The following is a 21,647-nucleotide window of genomic DNA, read 5'->3' on the forward strand; positions in this document are numbered from 1 at the left end:
TGCAACATGGGGCCTTTCGGTTCCCCATATGCGCCAGTTCTGTTTATTGACGAAGCCGTCCAGGTAAAAATAAGCTCCGTCAGTAAACCAATTCCTGCTCACATGCATATCGCCGACATCAATCCTGTGCACTATATCGTTAGCGAATGTCTCTCGTGCAGCAATGGTAGCGGCGCTGAGGGGTTGCCGCAGTTGAATTTTGTATGGATAGAGGTGTAAACTCTGGCACATGAGACGATACGTGGACGTTGGCGTCATTTGGACCGCAGCTGCAACACGGCGAACGGAAACCCGAGGCCGCTGTTGGATCACCTGCTGCACTAGCTGCGCGTTGCCCTCTGTGGTTGCCGTACGCGGTCGCCCTACCTTTCCAGCACGTTCATCCGTCACGTTCCCAGTCTGTTGAAATTTTTCAAACAGATCCTTTATTGCATCGCTTTTCGGTCCTTTGGTTATATTAAACCTCCGTTGAAAACTTCGGCTTGTTGCAACAACACTGTGTTCTAGGCGGTGGAATTCCAACACCAGAAAAATCCTCTGTTCTAAGGAATAAACCATGTTGTCCACAGCATACTTGCACGTTGTGAACAGCACACGCTTACAGCAGAAAGACGACGTACAGAATGGCGCACCCACAGACTGCGTTGTGTTCTATATCTTTCACATCACTTGCAGCGCCATCTGTTGTTGAAAATTGTAACTACTGTAATTTCGAAAGTTTGTCCACCTGAAAATGTACTGTTGTCCCAAGCATATTGCAACAAACGGTGTACTTCTATCGCTTCTCGTTTAGTTTTTATTGCCGTTTCAAATATACCGGTCATTTTTGAAACACCCTGTAACTCTGCGGCGGGCGCGTGGCGGCATACAGAACCGCCAATCCAGTTTATTTTCCGTAATTAAGCACACAACAACGGTGCTAGATATGCTTCGATGACATTGCAAGGCGACAAGCTGCACTGCTGTCACATTATAAGACCCTTCATAACAGCTGCGACTTCTCTGTGAAATGGACCACTACACTGAGGCGGCACTGCGATAGTAAATGTGGCATAATCTCTACTGAATGTTTTGAAGATCAGAAACTATATTTTACAAAAACACTTCGAGTAAATGATTATTTAGTTACTGAATATTAGTATTACTTTTTTCCTATTGTCTTCAAGGTTTGCACAAAGACAATGATTGACGACAGACGAAACTGAGCGCCGTCTTTTGGAATCATCTGACGAAGAGGATTACTCTGATTTCTTTGACAGCGGTAATGAAGCAGAAACAGTCGAAGCTGCTGATTATTCTAGTGAATTTGAACAGTCGTACGACGGCGGGAATGAAGTTAATGAATTACCAAGTGATGAGAGCCATTTTTATATTGGGAAGGACCAGGAAACTTTATGGATAAATAATCCGCTAGTGGTGCCGGGTAAAGCAAAACGTAAGAATATAATCAAGGTCTTACCTAGCTCGAAACGCAATGCTACAGGACCTAAAACTGAAATCGAAAGTTTTCTCAAATTAATTGACCCTGATTGTGTTGTTGCGAACACCAACAGATAAATAAAGTAGGAGATGAGGTACTGGCAGAAGTAAAGCTCTGAGGACGGAGCGTGAGTCGTGCTTGAGTAGCTCAGACGGTAGAGCACTTGCCCGCGAAAGGCAAAGGCCCCGAGTTCGAGTCTCCGTCCGGCACATAGTTTTAATCTGCCAGGAAGTTTCAAATAAATAACTGTTATAACCGGGGATAACACAATAAATATATTACCGTTCCACAGTTCATTGACACAACACTGATACAAAATAATGCTGTTACCAAGTGCCAAATTGTAGATGAACACTTTATGGAAATGATGGTGGTTATACCATTGTCCAGGAAGTGCAAGTGAAACGCAGAATTCCGGCGGAAATCACAAGTCCTTTGACGTAGCAAGCCTAGTGAAAGTTGAAGTCCAAGTTCCAATATAGCAATCGGATTCAAAGTCCAGAGCGTAGCCAAAACAGCATCGAACAACAGGTCCACCGCAGCGTAGCACTTCCTAGTTGTGGAGTAGAACATAACACGATGATAACTGGCTTGTAAACGTCAGTAGCGGCGTTAAATAAGGCCCCATAGTTAAAGGCGCCGGCGGCTGGCTCCGCTGCATAGTCTGGGCGGACAATAGCTGAATGTTATGGGTGGCCAGTCGTGGTTTGAAGCACGCGCGTGCGACTTTAGTAACAGGCCGCGCAAGGCCAAATACGGCCAACGATGCGTTTCTCGACCGCCTGTAATGGAGCGAGCCGCTGCTCTGGGCGGAACTTTAATAGTGGTAAATACCACACCCCTTCCTTCTTGGGGAAGCGTGGGAGTTGATTTGCATGTCGCAGAACATCTCGGTGCGGAACCTGTACCTGGAAAACCTTCCGGCACCAGGGCTGGACGTTTGTTCCTGGAACCCAGCCGGTTGCAAGCCAAATCCTATCGCCCACAGGTACCAGGGCAGAACTTGGAAGCTAACAAAAGTGGGAAGGCCTTGACGTCGGCATGAGCAGGATCATCAAGAGGGTCCGGGGCTGCCGTCCGTGGAGAAGTCAAAAAAAGGTTAGTGATGCATCGGTGGAGTGGTCGTCGGGGTATTTCTTCATCTGTGTTTTGTAAGTGTGGACCATCTTCTCGGCTTCTCCATTAGATTACGGATGAAAGGGGGACACGGGAATGTGGCGAATGCCATGCTGGGCACAGAACGCACAAAAACTCCTAGTTACGGACTTATGGACAATTGTCCATTACGAGCACTTCCGGCAGACCATCAATCGCAAAAAAAAATTTCTAACGCTGAGATGGTGTTGGTGGTTGTCGTGGCAACGAATCGGACAACGTATGGAAATCTGGAGTAAGCATCAACCACTGTCAAGAAAATGACGTTAAACACTGGCCCAGCAAAATCAATGTGTACCTGCTCCCAAGGGCGAGCCAAGAAGCAAATTAATGTCGCAGGGCTGCCTGTTCGTTTTGGCAGGATGGACACGTTTGGGTGAGTTGTTCAATCTCTTGGTTCATGACTGGCCAGTAAGTGAACCTACAAGCCAGGAGTTTAGTTCAGGGTACCCTCCACTGATCTTGGTGCAATAGTTGCAGGATGTGCTGACGTAAAGAATAAGGGATGAGTACGTGGGGGCGTCTCTCGTCAGTCAGTATGAGCTGGTGGTGGGCATTAAAGAACTGATGGAATGCCGTGGAAGCCTTGGGAGGTTGTGGTTCAGGCCGTCCGTGAAGTATGTCACTTGGGACTGCGGATTGCGTCTGCGACCCGCGATCTGGTAATGGGAAAAGAATTGATGATGGCTTCTGCTTCTTCATCGATGTGAAAACACGGAATTTCTTCATTGTCGGACTCTGGGTCGGGTTCTCATGGAAGGTTGGAGAGGGCATCCGCGTTGGCATGCTCATTTGTGTTGGAGAAGTGAATCTCACACTGGTAGCGCGTCAAAAATAAAGCCTATCGCTGGAGGCCGTGAGTAGTCCGATCTGGAATCTTTGCTGCTAGATTGAATAAGGAGATCAGCAGCTTATGGTCTGTGACGAGATCAAACTTCGTGCCATAAACGAAAACGTGGAATTTCTTTAGTGTGAAGATGATGGTCAGCGCTTCTTTTTCTATTTGGGAGTACCTGTGTTGCGTCTCAGTCAATGTTTTCGATGGATAGGCCACAGAGTGCTCAGAGTCATCCGCCTCCCTTTATTCCAGGATGACTCCAACGCCTGTATTAGATGCTTCCGTTGCCATAACTATCTGCTTTGTTGGATCAAAAGGTGTGAGGTATGGGGCTATCAACAACTGGGATTTCAACCTTTGAAAGGAACGCTCACAATCTGGGGTCCACTGGAAGTTCATCCCTTCTTGCATTGCTGGGACGAGGAGGTGGTTTCTGTTCCTGCTGCGCAGAAAGGAACGGTATTACTTAAGTGTCGTTGGCCTGGGAAAAGTATGATTATGGTTTCGACATGTTTATTGAGTCGACGAATGCCTGAGATGGAAATGATGTGACCGATGTACTCAATCCCTGGCTGGAAAAAACAACATTTTTATTTTGTGCATTTCAGGGCCACGTCCCTTAACACAATGAATAAAGATTTCAGACTGCAAGCCTGTGCGGCGTTTAAAGTGTAAGAAACTGTTGAGATTTGCATCAAGGGGAAGTTGGAGGTATGCATCCGCTAGGTCAGTTCTAGAGAAGAAGAATCCACCTCTTAATTGTGACAGCAATTCTTCCGGCTTAGGAATAGGCTATGTATCAATCTCTGACTGAGCATTGACAGTTGCCTTCGAGGCCATGCATTATGTTTCAGTGTGATGTGTGCCTCTAAATCCTTTGCGGTGGGAACATATTCTCATAATCCTGGCAAAGTGCCTCTAGGTCCGAGTACGGAACATCTTCGGATATCAAATTCACAGAATCGTCTATGGAAAATCCAAATTTCTGAACAGAGTTCAGTCCAAACAAGTTATCAGCGGAATCACTGATTCAAAAAATGGTTCAAATGGCTCTAAGCACTTTGGGACTTAACATCTGAGGTCATCAGTACCCTAGACTTAGAACTACTTAAAACTAACTAACCAAGGACATCACACACGTTCATGCCCTAGGGAGGATTGGAACCTGCGACCATAACAGCAGCGCGGTTCCGGACTGAAGCGCCTAGAACCGTTCGGTCACAGCGGCCGGCGAATCACTAGTAATGACTAAGATGTTAATGTGGCGGATGACATTATGATATGTCGTTGGCAGTTCGACTTGACTGCGTACTGGAATGGTACATTTATTATATGCCATTACAAGTCTCTTTGTTTCTTGCAAGGGAGGAGTTCCAAGTTCCAAAAAGGTAGTGCAATTCAGAATGCTCACGGCTGCGCCGGTGACTACTTCGAATTGAACTGGTTTCTGTGCAATTTGCACTCCTACGAAAATGTTACTGGAAGTCTTTTGATGGCCTATAGTGGCTACCAGATGAACGTCCATCTGTTGGGCAGAAGCCTGTCTTGCCTGAAGGGACTACGACGTGCAGAAGCTAAATGGCTGTTTGAAGAACAGTGTTGGGAATAGGTCCATCTGTCAGAACAGTCTTCACGTCGATGTTTTTAAAACGAACCGGGCAAGACAGCAATCGTTTCGGTACACAAGACCTGTACCATCGGCTCGACCAGGGTAGAGGACGCTGTAGATTAACGCTACGGCGTCCCGCCTGCACTGTTGCCACATCCAAATCGCCACTATTGTGGTTCTTGGCTGCTGTCTCGGATATGTTTACATTAACGACTGCTATGTCAGTCTATGATTCCAGTTTCTTGCCTGCTGCTCTGGTGACTTCGAAGCTTTGTGCTAAGTTCAAAACTTTGTCTGATGCCGGGTCTTCGAATTGCAGCGCCTCGTGCTGGAAATCCTTGTTAGGAGTACTTGTAAATAGTTGCTGGCCATTCCCCATTTTTATTGTGTTATAACCAGGAATAACACAATAAATATATCACCGTTCTACGGTTTATTGAAACAACACTGATACAAAATAATTCTGTTACCAAGCGCCAAACTGTAGACGAACACTTTATGCAAATAATCTAAATATACTCCTGGAAATTGAAATAAGAACACCGTGAATTCATTGTCCCAGGAAGGGGAAACTTTATTGACACATTCCTGGGGTCAGATACATCACATGATCACACTGACAGAACCACAGCACATAGACACAGGCAACAGAGCATGCACAATGTCGGCACTAGTACAGTGTATATCCACTTTTCGCAGAAATGCAGGCTCCTATTCTCCCATGGAGACGATCGTAGAGATGCTGGATGTAGTCCTGTGGAACGGCTTGCCATGCCATTTCCACCTGGCGCCTCAGTTGGACCAGCGTTCGTGCTGGACGTGCAGACCGCGTGAGACGACGCTTCATCCAGTCCCAAACATGCTCAATGGGGGACAGATCCGGAGATCTTGCTGGCCAGGGTAGTTGACTTACACCTTCTAGAGCACGTTGGGTGGCACGGGATACATGCGGACGTGCATTGTCCTGTTGGAACAGCAAGTTCCCTTGCCGGTCTAGGAATGGTAGAACGATGGGTTCGATGACGGTTTGGATGTACGGTGCACTATTCAGTGTCCCCTCGACGATCACCAGAGGTGTACGGCCAGTGTAGGAGATCGCTCCCCACACCATGATGCCGGGTGTTGGCCCTGTGTGTCTCGGTCGTATGCAGTCCTGATTGTGGCGCTCACCTGCACGGCGCCAAACACGCATACGACCATCATTGGCACCAAGGCAGAAGCGACTCTCATCGCTGAAGACGACACGTCTCCATTCGTCCCTCCGTTCACGCCTGTCACGACACCACTGGAGGCGGGCTGCACGATGTTGGGGCGTGAGCGGAAGACGGCCTAACAGTGTGCGGGACCGTAGCCCAGCTTCATGGAGACGGTTGCGAATGGTCCTCGCCGATACCCCAGGAGCAACAGTGTCCCTAATTTGCTGGGAAGTGGCGGTGCGATCCCCTACGGCACTGCGTAGGTTCCTACGGTCTTGGCGTGCATCCGTGCGTCGCTGCGGTCCGGTCCCAGGTCGACGTGCACGTGCACCTTCCGCCGACCACTGGCGACAACATCGATGTACTGTGGAGACCTCACGCCCCACGTGTTGAGCAATTCGGCGGTACGTCCACCCGGCCTCCCGCATGCCCACTATACGCCCTCGCTCAAAGTCCGTCAACTGCACATACGGTTCACGTCCACGCTGTCGCGGCATGCTACCAGTGTTAAAGACTGCGATGGAGCTCCGTATGCCACGGCAAACTGGCTGACACTGACGGCGGCGGTGCACAAATGCTGCGCAGCTAGCGCCATTCGACGGCCAACACCGCGGTTCCTGATGTGTCCGCTGTGCCGTTGTGTGATCATTGCTAGTACAGCCCTCTCGCAGTGTCCGGAGCAAGTATGGTGGGTCTGACACACCGGTGTCAATGTGTTTTTTTTTTCATTTCCAGGAGTGTAGATGGTAGTCATACCATTGTCCAGGAAGTGCAACTGAAATCCAGATTTCCAGTGGAAATCAAAAGTCCGTTGACATACTAAGCCTAGTGAACGTTGAAGCCCAAGTTCCAGTATAGTAATCGGATTCTAAGTCCAGAACGCAGCCAAATCGACATCGAACAGCAGGTCCACCGTAGCGTAGCCCTTCCTAATCGTGTAGTAGATCATAGTACGATGAGAACTGGCTTGAAGACGTAAGTAGCGGCTTTAACTAAGGCTCCATAATTAACGGAGCCGGTGGCAGGGGCCGCTGTATATTCAGGGGGGCCAATCGCTGAGTGTAGGTGGCCAATCGCTGTGGTTTGAAGCGAGCGCTCGCGAAGGCGGCCTGCGATGTTAGCAGCGGGAGGCGCACGAAGTAATGCGTCCAGCGGTGCGTTTCTTCAACGATGCGTTTCTCGGCCGCGCCTAATGGAGCGCGCCGCAGCTCGGTGCTGAGCTTTAATAGTGGTGGATGCCCCAATAACAAGAGATCATCTGTGAATTACGCGAGGGACAGAGACTGCGGAAATACTTCTGCTTCCGAAATAATGCTCTTTTAGGAGCACTGTTTCTCATTGCTGTACAAAAACCAGGACACACAAACGTATGCTCTATGGACATCGAATGACAGAGGAATGAATACTCTCAGGGCAGCATTTAGCTAGAAGCGCTTTCTGTTCTTGCTCCGGTTACTGAGGTTTGAAGATACTTCAACGGGAAAAGAGCGACTTGCTGCTATTCGTGATCTCCACTCCGCAGTTTCGAACAGCTGCAGAAATAACTACAGCCCAGGGGAGTTCACAACCATAGACGAAATGTTTCTTCGTTTTCATGGACGCTGCGGTTTTGTGCAGTACGTGTCCAGTAAGCCTGCCAACTATGATTTGAAGTTGTACGCATTGTACGATAGCAAGACATTTTACACTTGTAACTTTGAAGCATACTGCGGTAGAGAGAATCTTGGACCACCCTATGGATATTGTGAAGAGATTAGTTGAGTCAATCGATGACATTAACAGGAATGTAACTGTGCATAACTATTCAAGTAGTTATCCTTCACGGCAGTATCTTTCAGAAGACTAGGTAACCTTTATAGGGACACTGAAAAAGTACAAGAAGGGAATTCCTCTGGAATTTTTGCAAACAGGTCGCGAGAAACTCGAAACTGTCTTTTCGGATTTCAAGATGACTTCTGTCTTGTTTCATGCCAAACGAAAAGAATGTGCTTTTTATGTCGTCAATGCACGACACTGATGAAACAGACACTTCTACAGGAAAGTCTGTTGTAAATATGGACTACAATGCAACCAAAGATGACGTAGGTACTGTTGGTTACATGCGTACATCCTACTCCACTTAGAGAACAACAAGAAAATGGCCCTTTGCCTTGTTTCTCCTGCATCCGGATATTGCAGGAATGAACTCCCAAGTGCTGTTCTTCGTAAATAATCCAGATAAAAGGTTCAGAAGAAGAACGCACCTCACAAACCTGGCCTTGGATCTAATGGAGAGCCAGCTGAAACAAAGGACTCAGTTCTTTACTTTACCAAGGGTCATCTAAGGATTTCTGTCACCCTATTGAAAAATCCCCGTAAGTAACGAAGAGGTTGTTAGAATATGTGGGAGGCAATATCTTTGTGGAGCTAAAAAAAAAGTAACAAACGTACTGTGACTTGCAATATTGCAAAGATTTGTTTCCAAGCAACAAAAAATGTGTGTGAATTCCTAAGGGACGAAAGTGCTGAGGTCATCGATCCCTAGGCTTACACACTACTTAAACTAACTTACACTAACTTATGCTAAGGACAACACACCCACGCCCACTCCCGAGGGAGGACTCGAACCTCCAGTGGGAGGAGCCGCGCAATCCGTGACGCCGGCCGCGGTGATCTAGCGTTTCCAGGCGCTCCGTCCGGAAACGCGCGACTGCTACGGTCGCAGGTTCGAATCCCGCCTCTGGCATGGATGTGTGTGATGTCTTAGGTTAGTTAGGTTTAAGTAGTTCTAAGTTCTAGGGGACGGATGACCACAGATGTTAAGTCCCATAGTGCTCAGAGCCATTTTGAACCAATCCGTGAAATGGCGCCTCGAACCGCGAGGCCGCTCGCGCAGCTTCGCAAGGAACACAGCCACATTATTGTGATTTGTAATGACTGTAAAACTTTTCCAGAGGAACAAAGTGAGTGATTCTTGATAAGTGTTCACAATTTTTTTTCTTAGTTGGACGTCTTGTTCTTTGTTATGACTACACACTATTTCCGTTTCTCCTCACTACACATTTTTGTAAGACTTGATGTAATAAAGGCCTATAATGGCACTGAAATCTATGGCTATAACGATCTTATTTGTAGCTCAAAACCACTTTTATAAATTCTACCAGGAAACTAAAAAAATTGTTAATTAAATGGTATCCGATGTTAGGCGGCACTGAGTGCCGCACGCACCCGCTGGAGTAATTATCGTCAGCGCTCTTGGCGCAAGGTTAACCACGGCATTTACAAAGAGCGCTCAATGCTACTGAACGCTCAGTGGCTTTCGGAGAATGCGTGATGTAGGTGTGCAGAACAAGCCTAAACTCGACAGCCTTCGTTCGTGACTCCAAGTATGATCTCACCGATTAACAAATAATTGAACCAACACATACTTCTCACACATGAAGACAGAACCACATAATCTAATTACACAAAGCTTACAGAGAATCTAAACCATAAATACAGTTCTAATAATCAGTGTTCTAAGTAATTAGAAACAAACCACGTAACCTTTAATTTGCAACGTTTTCTGTTTCATACAATGTTATAATCATTCTGCTTAATATATCTCTTTAAACATCATATTACAAAAATTTGTCCAAATATGCTGCCTGCACTCCAGAGCAGGCCACCTTCCGTCCATTTCAAACTAAGTCTATTACCACGTATCTGCTACTAGCACACATTGACTCTACTCTGGCAAAGTAAAGCTAACCTCTCTGACCAACACCTCTCGTCTCGAACATAGTTCCAAAACGTATAATCATAATGGCAATGTTAGGGCGATATCACATAACTTGAGAACATTTATCAAATTACACGAATTAACTCAACTTATGGCCCATGAAATACTAAGAATTATCACAGTACATGGGACATCCACCTTTCACATTCAATAAAAATCATTTGGCCTGACATAATAATGTGTAGCTTACAGTTTGAAGTACCCTCGTACCTCTGCATATAGAAAGAGTAGCATTCCGGCGCGAGAGGCTGGAATTGGCGATCGTTGCGCATGTGATGCGCTTGCTTGTATGTATACGTGAACGATGTGTGTGTGTGTGTGTGTGTGTGTGTGTGTGTGTGTGTGTGTGTGTGTGTGTGTGTGTGTGTTTTACTGACGAAGGTTGTGGCCGAAAGCTATATTTGAGTGTCTTTTAATTGTGCCTGTCTGAAATTTGACGTGTCTTCTTTATGGTAAGTAGCGATCTGTCTTTCCTGCATTGTTCTTATTCCTACCTGGAGTTTCCATTGTTTGATTGTAGAAAGAGTAATTTTTATATACAGGGTGTATGAAAAAGAGTCATTCGATGTGGCACATCTATATTTCTGAAACTAATAAAAATATACAATGAAATTTGTTTTTTTTTTTGTTTTGGAACAGGAAACCCAAAGTTTTTTTCATACCTTTTTATTGGTGTGTAATATGCCCCTTTAGATGCGCAGCATATGTCAATGTGGTATTCAAACTGTTCCCACACTGTAGCTAGCATGTCTTGAGTTACAGATACCACAGCTGCTGTTATGCGATGTTGTGGTTGTTGTGGTCTTCAGTCCTGAAACTGGTTTGATGCAGCTCTCCATGCTACTCTATCCTGTGCAAGCTTCTTCATCTCCCAGTACCTAGTGCAACCTACATCCTTCTGGATCTGCTTAGTGTATTCATCTCTTGGTCTCCCTCTACGATTTTTTCCCCCACTCTGCCCTCCAATACTAAATTGGTGATCCCTTGATGCCTCAGAACATGTCCTACCAACCGATCCCTTCTTCTGGTCAAGTTGTGCCACAAACTTCTCTTCTCCCCAATCCTATTCAATACTTCCTCATTAGTTACGTGATCTACCCATCTAATCTTCAGCATTCTTCTGCAGCACCACATTTCGAAAGCTTCTATTCTCTTCTTGTCCAAACTATTTATCGTCCATGTTTCACTTCCATACATGGCTACACTCCATACAAATACTTTCAGAAATGACTTCCTGACACTTAAATCTAGACTCGATGTTAACAAATTTCTCTTCTTCAGAAACGCTTTCCTAGCCATTGCTAGTCTACATTCTATATCCTCTCTACTTCTACCATCATCAGTTATTTTGCTCCCCAAATAGCAAAACTCCTTTACTACTTTAAGTGTCTCATTTCCTAATTTAATTCCCTCAGCAACAGCCGACTTAATTCGACTACATTCCATTATCATCGTTTTGCTTTTGTTGATGTTCATCTTATATCCTCCTTTCAAGACACTATCAGTTCTATTCAACTGCTCTTCCAAGTCCTTTGCTGTCTCTGACAGAATTACGATGTCATCGGCGAACCTCAAAGTTTTTATTTCTTCTCCATGGATTTTAATGCCTACCCCGAATTTTTCTTTTGTTTCCTTTACTGCTTGCTCTATATACAGATTGAATAACATCGGGGAGAGGCTACAACCCTGTCTTACTCCCTTCCCAACAACTGCTCCCCTTTCATGTCCCTCGACTCCTATAACTGCCATCTGGTTTCTGTACAAATTGTAAATAGCCTTTCGCTCCCTGTATTTTACCCCTGCCACCTTTAGAATTTGGAAGAGAGTATTCCAGTCAACGTTGTCAAAAGCTTTCTCTAAGTCTACGAATGCTAGAAACGTAGGTTTGCCTTTCCTTAATCTTTCTTCTAAGATAAGTCGTAAGGTCACTATTGCCTCACGTGTTCCAACATTTCTACGGAATCCAAACTGATCTTCCCCGAGGTCGGCTTCTACTAGTTTTTCCATTCGTCTGTAAAGAATTTGTGTTAATATTTTGTAGCTGAGGGTTATTAAACTGATTGTTCGGTAATTTTCACATCTGTCAACACCTGCTTTCTTTGGGATTGGAATTATTATATTCTTCTTGAAGTCTGAGGGTATTTCGCCTGTCTCAGACATCTTGCTCACCAGATGGTAGAGTTTTGTCAGGACTGGCTCTCCCAAGGCCGTCAGTAGTTCCAATGGAATGTTGTCTACTCCGGGGGCCTTGTTTCGGCTCAGGTCTTTCAGTGCTCTGTCAAACTCTTCACGCAGTATCGTATCTCCCATTTCATCTTCATCCACATCCTCTTCCATTTCCATAATATTTTCCTCAAGTACTTCGCCCTTGTATAGACCCTCTATATACTCTTTCCACCTTTCTGCTTTCCCTTCTTTGCTTAGAACTGGGTTTCCATCTGAGCTCTTGATGTTCATACAAGTGGTTCTCTTTTCTCCAAAGGTCTCTTTAATTTTCCTGTAGGCAGTATCTATCTTACCAGTAGTGAGATAAGCCTCTACATCCTTACATTTGTCCCCTAGCCATCCCTGCTTAGGCATTTTGCACTTCCAGTCGATCTCATTTTTGAGACGTTTGTATTCCTTTTTGCCTGCTTCATTTACTGCATTTTTATATTTTCTCCTTTCATCAATTAAATTCAATATTTCTTCTGTTACCCAAGGATTTCTACTAGCCCTCGTCTTTTTACCTACTTGATTATCTGCTGCCTTCACTACTTCATCCCTCAAAGCTACCCATTTTTCTTCTACTGTATTTGTTTCCCCCATTCCTGTCAATTGTTCCCTTACGCTCTCCCTGAAACTCTGTACAACCTCTGGTTCTTTCAGTTTATCCAGGTCCCATCTCCTTAAATTCCCACCTTTTGCAATTTCTTCAGTTTTAATCTACAGTTCATAACCAATAGGTTGTGGTCAGAGTCCACGTCTGCCCCTGGAAATGTCTTACAATTTAAAACCTGGTTCCTAAATCTCTGTCTTACCATTAAATAATCTATCTGATACATTTTAGTATCTCCAGGGTTCTTCCATGTATACAACCTTCTTTCATGATTCTGAAACCAAGTATTAGCTATGATTAAGTTGTGCTCTGTGCAAAATTCTACCAGGCGGGTTCCTCTTTCATTTCTTAGCCCCAATCCATATTCACCTTCTACGTTTCCTTCTCTCCCTTTTCCTACTGCCGAATTCCAGTCACCCATGACTATTAAATTTTCATCACCCTTTACTATCTGAATAATTTCTTTTATTTCATCATACATTTCTTCAATTTCTTCGTCATCTGCAGAGCTAGTTGGCATATAAATTTGTACTACTGTTGTAGGTGTGGGCTTTGTGTCTATCTTGGCCACAATAATGCATTCACTATGCTGTTTGTAGTAGCTTACCCGCATTCCTATTTTCCTATTCATTATTAAACCTACTCCTGCATTACCCCTATTTGATTTTGTGTTTATAACCCTGTAGTCACCTGACCAGAAGTCTTGTTCCTCCTGCCACCGAACTTCACTAATTCCCACTATATCTAACTTTAACCTATCCATTTCCCTTTTTAAATTTTCTAACCTACCTGCCCGATTAAGGGATCTGGCATTCCAAGCTCCGATCCGTAGAACGCCAGTTTTCTTTCTGCTGATAACGACGTCCTCTTGAGTAGTCCCCGGCTGGAGATCCGAATGCGATAACTCAATTTATTCATTGATGTTGGTAACTGAGGCACATAAACAGAGTCTTTTATAAACCCGCACAAGAAATAACCACGTACAGTCAGGTCCGGTGACCATGGAGGCCAGTAATGTAAGGCTGAATCATCTCGTCCAATGCTACCGATCCATCGTTCGGTAATCCTTTGATTTAATAATTCCCGCATTTCCAGATGCAGTGTGGCGGTGCCCCATCTTGTTGGTAAATGAAGTCGTTCGAACCTGTCTCCAACACTGGGGAAAGAAAATTCTGAAGCACATCGAGATATGTGATTCCTGTAACAGTGTTCTTGGCAAAGAAAAATGGGTCATACACCTTTTCCCGTGAAACTGCACTAAACACATTAAATTTTGGACAGTCCCTCTTATGTTGTACAACCTCACGTGGTTGTTCCGTACCCCACATTCTCACACTATGACGGTTAACCTTTCCATTTTAATGGAATGTTGCCTCCTCACCAAACACTATGAGTGAAAGAAAACTGTCATCTTCCATCTTGCTAAGAACGAAATTACAGAACACACGTTGTTCTTTGTCACATTCACGAAGAACCTGCAGTAGCTGAATTTTATACGGTTTAGTCTATAAACGTCGGCGCATCGCGCGCCAGATGGACATCGGCGACATGTTGAGCTGCCGAGCTGAACGGCGCACGGATTTCTACGGACTCTTGAAGCTATGGCGGATGCATCCACCGTGTGTATCAGACACTCGAGGACGGGCAGGCGATTTGGCTTTATACAAACAATCTGTTCCTCGGAATTGTTCATGCCATCGTCTAATGCTCTGTGCTGTAGGAGGATTCACGCCGCACCTAGTACGAAAGTCACGCTAAACAGTTATTACTGACCCGCACTGCGCAAAACGTAGAACACAAAACGCTTTCTGTTATCCAGACACCATTTTTAAAAGAACTGAAGACGGCCCACACTGATGCTACCTAGCGGGAACCAAGTAAAACTCGAGACTTTGCTCTTTCCAACAGTGCGTTGTTCGCGCACATACTTCAAATAACAAAATACACTACTGGCCATTAAAATTGCTACACCACGAAAATGACGTGCTACACGTTTCCGACTTTGATAAAGGTCGGATTGTAGCCTATCGCGATTGCGGTTTATCGTATCGCGACATTGCTGCTCGCGTTGGTCGAGATCCAATGACTGTTAGCAGAATATGGAATCGGTGGGTACAGGAGGGTAATACGGAACATCGTGCTGGATCCCAACGGCCTCGTATCACTAGCAGTCGAGATGACAGGCATCATATCCGCATGGCTGTAACGGATCGTACAGCCACGTCTCGATACCTGAGTCAACAGATGGGGACGATTGCAAGACACCAACCATCCGCACGAACAGTTCGACGACGTTTGAAGCAGCATGGACTATCAGCTCGGAGACCATGGCTGCGGTTACCCTTGACGCTGCATCACAGACAGGATCGTCTGCGATGGTGTACTCAACGACGAACCTGGGTGCAAGAAAGGCAAAACGTCATTTTTTCGGATGAATCCAGTTTCTGTTTACAGCGTCATGATGGTCGCATCCGTGTTTGGCGACATCGCGGTGAACGCACATTGGAAGCGTGTATTCGTCATCACCATACTGGCTTATCACCCGGCGTGATGGTATGAGGTGCCATTGGTTACACGTCTCGGCCACCTCTTGTTCGCATTGACGGCACTTTGAACAGTGGACATTACATTCCAGATGTGTTACGACCCGTTATTCTACCCTTCATTCGATCTCAGCGAAACAATACGTTTCAGCAGGATAATGCACGACCGCGTGTTGCAGGTCCTGTACGGGCGTTTCTGGATACAGAAAATGTTCGACTGCTGCCCTGGCCAGCACATTCTCCAGATCTCGCACCAACTGAAAACGTCTGGTCAATGGCGGCCGAGCAACTGGCTCGTCACAATACGCCAGTCACTACTCTTGATGAACTGTGGTATCGTGTTGAAGCTGCATGGGCAGCTGTACCTGTACACGCCATCCAAGCTCTGTTTGACTCAATGCCCAGGCATATCAAGGCCGTTATTACGGCCAGATGTGATTGTTCTGGGTACCGATTTCTCAGGATCTATGTACCCAAATTTCATGAAAATGTAATCACATGTCAGTTCTAGTAGAACATATTTGTCCAATGAATACCCGTTTATCATCTGCATTTGTTCTTGGTGTAGCAATTTTAATGGCCAGTAATGTAGTGACGATTTTTTGAAATCGGATGATTCTTTTTGATACACCCTGAATTTTGTCCCAGAGACGTTTTGTGCTCGAAACTACGTAAGTACAAACTCAACTTCAGACGTTTTACCTTCATTAGTCGTTCGCAAGCTATAAACACAGCTACACGGGCAGTTGCGATGCTGAATTCCCTAGAGCTAGTGAATGTCTTTTTACGCAGGCCGCGCGGCTGGTCGGCCGCCCCCTGGCCAAGCTGAGCACATCCCCGGCGCCGTCGAGCCGCCCCACCGCAGAGGCCGCCGTCTCCGACTTCCCTCCTCCAGCACAGGACACTTCCGCAGCTGAGGTAAGGCTTCCGGTTCCTCCGTGTGTTCATTTTCGCTTCTTGGCAGGCATCGTTTCGTCATCTTCGAAAGTATATCATTAAGAATGGAACCAACGTCATCTCTGATGTTTTGCATTGCCGCTTCGAAGTTCTGGTTGTCTTGCTTTGCTGTGGTCGGTTTGGTTTCTTCTTCTGAAGCTGATTAAAAAGGACGTATGCATGAGGCACTATCTTATGGAAAAATGATAGCCAGAAAATGAATTCGTTATATTGCAGTCTTTGTTTGTATGACGAGCTCTTTCTGCGGTAGCGTTCTCGCTTCCCACGCCCGGGTTCCCAGGTTCGATCCCCGGCGGGGTCAGGGATTTTCTCTGCCTCGTGATGACTGGGTGTTGTGTGATCTCCTTAGGTTAGTTAGGTTTAAGTAGTTCGAAGTTCTAGGGGACTGATGACCATAGATGTTAAGTCCCATAGTGCTCAGAGCCAATTGAACCATTGAACGAGCTCTTTCAATAGCAGAAGTTAGTTTTATGCTCTCACTTGTTTCAGCTGAATTCCATAACAGTAATAAGATTTTTCCCTGTTTTCAGAAACATCTCTTACTACTTGCGAATGGTAATTCCATCTCGTCACACACACGGGGCAAGCCTTTTTGAATAATGCTATGCAACACATTTGACCTCTATGGCGAGTTAGAAAAGAGGGAAGAATTACCTGAAAGGGGTGCAAGAAAGACGCCGGCTTTGCGATTAACAGAGGCTGCCATAGATATAATGTCGAATTGAAGCGTATAGCAATGGATGTAGTTTGCTTTTGGATATTGATCTTTAATTAATTTGTGAACCCTGTTCGACTTGCCACCATCGTAACTCTGAGCTATTAGTTTTCCTCGATCATCGCCAATTAATAGTTAAGTTTCTTTCAGAATAATCTCAGCTATAATATGAGCATTCTGACTTTCTGGATTAACAAAGTTCCAAAATCTTTCAACACGTTTTCCCTCGACAACATAACGCAAAACAATAACCAATTGAAATTTACAAGACAAATCTGTACTTTCATTCGCGATTATTGCAACATAATCAGCACATTTTATTCATTTACGAACGTCATCATAATACATTTCCAACATGCATTGCAGTAGTTCGTCCTGAACAGTCTTAAAAATGGTTCAAATGCCTCTGAGCACTATGGGACTTAACATCTAAGGTCATCAGTCCCCTAGACTTAGAACTACTTAAACCTAACTACCCTAAGGACATCACACACATCCATGCCCGAGGCAGGACTCGAACCTGCGACTGTAGCAGCCGCGTGGTTCCGGACTGAAGCGCCTAGAACCGCTCGACCACAGTGGCCGGCTGAACAGTCTTAGAAATGCCTTTGAACAATGATGCTTGAATGAGACGAACTTGAAGATCTTTATCCCTTCCACGCTGAACTGAATTAGCTCGCGGAAAACCCCCTTATTTTGAGAGGCATCAGATTCACCGTGGCCCCGGAGAGCCAGTTCCAAAGCACCACAGAACCGAATACAGTTTACAGTTAAATTCCATATACATCTATTCTTTTCTACACATTTGTTGCGGCTGTCAATTTTTTGTCTATATTGCGAATCTAATTTGCTGCTGAATGTTGGTTTTGCCTAAAAACGAAAGACTAAGCTCTAACATTCATGGTGGTGTCTGTTTGTTCTATATCGAGTCTCCCTACCACTTTTGCGCATCGACGCTCTGAGCGTGTTTTTTAGGGAATTGACTAGTTTGAACCTGGGACCTGTTGTTGGTAAGGAGACGCCAGAACACACATGACATGTAGAATTCAGAAGAGTTCAGTGAGACTAGCGATGATATAACCAAATACTTAATGATATCAGCGTCAGCTTCACTGCACTTCCTGTAAAAGAATCTTAATACTAACTAAATTTAGTGGGAGGGGTTCAAGGCTATCCTATTTTTAGTTAGATGGTAAAATAACGTCGAAAAAGCAGCTAACTTTACCACTGAAAATTTTATTCTGCTCACAAAACATTGTTTATAAATTGCACTATTGATTAAAGGAAGTTTTTTAATACAGGATGGCAAAAACCAACTGCGTACAACAAAAATGTAAACGCATATTCCCTGAATTGGTTTCCAAGTTCTACAATGGATCGAACGATGACCTATGCCATATCACATCTATAACCTAGGTTTAAATTAGGTTTCACAAAAGAGAAAACTATCAAAATTGTCTACAGTGACCCTCAATTATCTTTAATTGCTTATCTAACTTGTCGTAAATTACAGTGGCTGATGTGGCTTCTCAATAACTATTGTTGTTGTTCTTGTCTTCAGTCCTGAGACTGGTTCGATGCAGCTCTCCATGCCACTCCATCCTGTGCAAGCCTCTTCATATCCCAGTACCTACTGCAACCTACATCCTTCTGAATCTGCTTAGTGTATTCATCTCTTGGTCTCCCTCTACGATTTTTACCCTACACGCTGCCCTCCAATGCTAAATTTGTGATCCCTTGATGCCTCAGAACATGTCCTACCAACCGATCCCTTCTTCTAGTCAAGTTGTGCCACAAACTTCTCTTCTCCCCAATCCTATTCAATACTTCCTCATTAGTTACGTGATCTACCCATCTAATCTTCAGCATTCTTCTGTAGCACCACATTTCGAAAGCTTCTATTCTCTTCTTGTCCAAACTATTTATCGTCCATGTTTCACTTCCATACATGGCTACACTCCATACAAATACTTTCAGAAATGACTTCCTGACACTTAAATCTAGATTCGATGTTAACAAATTTCTCTTCTTCAGAAACGCTTTCCTAGCCATTGCCAGTCTACATTTTATATCCTCTCTACTTCGACCATCATCAGCTATTTTGCTCCCCAAATAGCAAAACTCCTTTACTACTTTGAGTGTCTCATTTCCTAATCTAATTCCCTCAGCATCACCCGATTTAATTTGACTACATTCCATTATCATCGTTTTGCTTTTGTTGATGTTCATCTTATATCCTCCTTTCAAGACACTGTCCATTCCGTTCAACTGCTCTTCTAAGTCCTTTGCCGTCTCTGACAGAACTACAATGTCATCGGCGAACCTCAAAATTTTTACTTCTTCTCCATGAATTCTAATACCTACTCCAAATTTTTCTTTTGTTTCCTTTACTGCTTGCTCAATATACAGATTGAATAACATCGGGGAGAGGCTACAGCCCTGTCTCACACGTTTCCCAACCACTGCTTCCCTTTCATGCCCCTCGATTCTTATGACTGCCATCTGGTTTCTGTACAAATTGTAAATAGCCTTTCGCTCCCTGTATTTTACCCCTGCCACCTTTAGAATTTGAAAGAGAGTATTCCAGTCAACATTGTCAAAAGCTTTCTCCAAGTCTACAAATACTAGAAACGTAGGTTTGCCTTTTCTTAATCTTTCTTCTAAGATAAGTCGTAAGGTCAGTATTGCCTCACGTGTTCCAACATTTCTACGGAATCCAAATTGATCTTCCCCGAGGTCCGCATCTACCAGTTTTTCCATTCGTCTGTAAAGAATTCGCGTTAGTAATGTGCAGCTGTGACTTATTAAACTGATAGTTCGGTAATTTTCACATCTGTCAGCACCTGCTTTCTTTGGGATTGGAATTATTATATTCTTCTTGAAGTCTGAGGGTATTTCGCCTGTCTCAGACATCTTGCTCACCAGATGGTAGAGTTTTGTCAGGACTGGCTCTCCCAAGGCCGTCAGTAGCTCTAATGGAATGTTGTCTACTCCGGGGTAGAGTTTTGTCAGGACTGGCTCTCCCAAGGCCGTCAGTAGCTCTAATGGAATGTTGTCTACTCCGGGGTAGAGTTTTGTCAGGACTGGCTCTCCCAAGGCCGTCAGTAGCTCTAATGGAATGTTGTCTACTCCGGGGGCCTTGTTTCGCCTCAGGTCTTTCAGTGCTCTGTCAAACTCTTCACGCAGTATCTTAGCTCCCATTTCGTCTTCATCCACATCCTCTTCCATTTCCATAATATTGTCCTCAAGTACATCGCCCTTGTATAAACCTTCTATATACTCCTTCCACCTTTCTGCCTTCCCTTCTTTGCTTAGAACTGGGTTGCCATCTGAGCTCTTGATATTCATACACGTGGTTCTCTTCTCTCCAAAGGTCTCTTTAATTTTCCTGTAGGCAGTATCTATCTTACCCGTAGTGAGATAAGCTTCTACATCCTTACATTTGTCCTCTAGCCACCCCTGCTTAACTATTTTGCACTTCCTGTCAATCTCATTTTTGAGACGTTTGTATTCCGTTTTGCCTGCTTCATTTACTGCATTTTTATATTTTCTGCTTTCATCAATTAAATTCAATATTTCTTCTGTTACCCAAGGATTTCTAGCAGCCCTCGTCTTTTTACCTACTTGATTATCTGCTGCCTTCACTACTTCATCCCTCAAAGCTACCCATTCTTCTTCTACTGTGTTTATTTCCCCCATTCCTGTCAATTGTTCCCTTATGCTTTCCTTGAAACTCTGTACAACCTCTGGTTCTTTCAGCTTATCCAGATCCCATGTCCTTAAATTCCCACCTTTTTGCAGTTTATTCAGTTTTAACCTACTGGTCATAACCAATATATTGTGGTCAGAGTACACATCTGCCCCTGGAAATGTCCTACAAGTTAAAACCTGATTCCTAAATCTCTGTCTTACCATTATATAATCTATCTGATACTTTTTAGTATCTCCAGGATTCTTCCATGTATACAACCTTCTTTTTATATAACAGAAAAATCATCGCGTTTCAGATTTTTACTTCAAGTGGCAAATGTGAACACCATGAGCTTTAATTGACGATCAACACTAGTATTACGCAAAAGGGGGTGTAACCGATGAGACTTCTGCAGTTCTGAGTGAAGCTTTATGCGCTGTTGTGCGGCATCGCGTGCGTTCATTACCTTGTCGGTGTTCGTCAGGGAGCGGCGGCCGGCGCAGCTCCGCTCACCTCGCCGTCTCGGAAGAAACTCTCTCCTAACTTCTCCTTACTACCATTTATCGAAGTTGGTTTAAAAAAACTATCTGGCTGTGTTTTCATCTGTCCAATCAGGGTCTCAATGTTAACCTTAAGCTCGCCCTACAAAAATTCTGTCTATCCAATGAGAAACGTTATACTTTTCGTGGTGGGGCAATGTTTTTAAAGTTTGCAACGTAACAGGGACACGAAAAAGTCTCACGCTAAAGCTTGCGGGTGGTGCGGCCCTTTTTTTGTTATCGTAAGATCTATACTGTTTTTCTGGAGGGCTCTATCTTTTAACATGGGCTGGGGGGTGGTCCTAACGTAACAGAGACGCGAGAAAGTCTCACGTTAAAACTTGCG

At 44.6% G+C, this 21,647-nt stretch overlaps 1 protein-coding gene across 1 annotated transcript in view; it reads left to right on the plus strand.

Annotated features, from left to right (window-relative positions):
* Window positions 1-21,647, plus strand: part of LOC126273340 (mucin-5AC-like) — a 129,870-nt gene that overhangs the window by 84,199 nt on the left and 24,024 nt on the right. The window contains exon 4 of the mRNA XM_049976886.1: window positions 16,192-16,317. Coding sequence (XP_049832843.1) covers window positions 16,192-16,317 — 126 coding nt within the window. The remainder of the gene's footprint in view (window positions 1-16,191; window positions 16,318-21,647) is intronic.

The sequence above is a fragment of the Schistocerca gregaria genome, chromosome 5, assembly GCF_023897955.1.
Source record: "Schistocerca gregaria isolate iqSchGreg1 chromosome 5, iqSchGreg1.2, whole genome shotgun sequence".
Classification (NCBI taxonomy): Eukaryota; Metazoa; Arthropoda; class Insecta; order Orthoptera; family Acrididae; genus Schistocerca; species Schistocerca gregaria.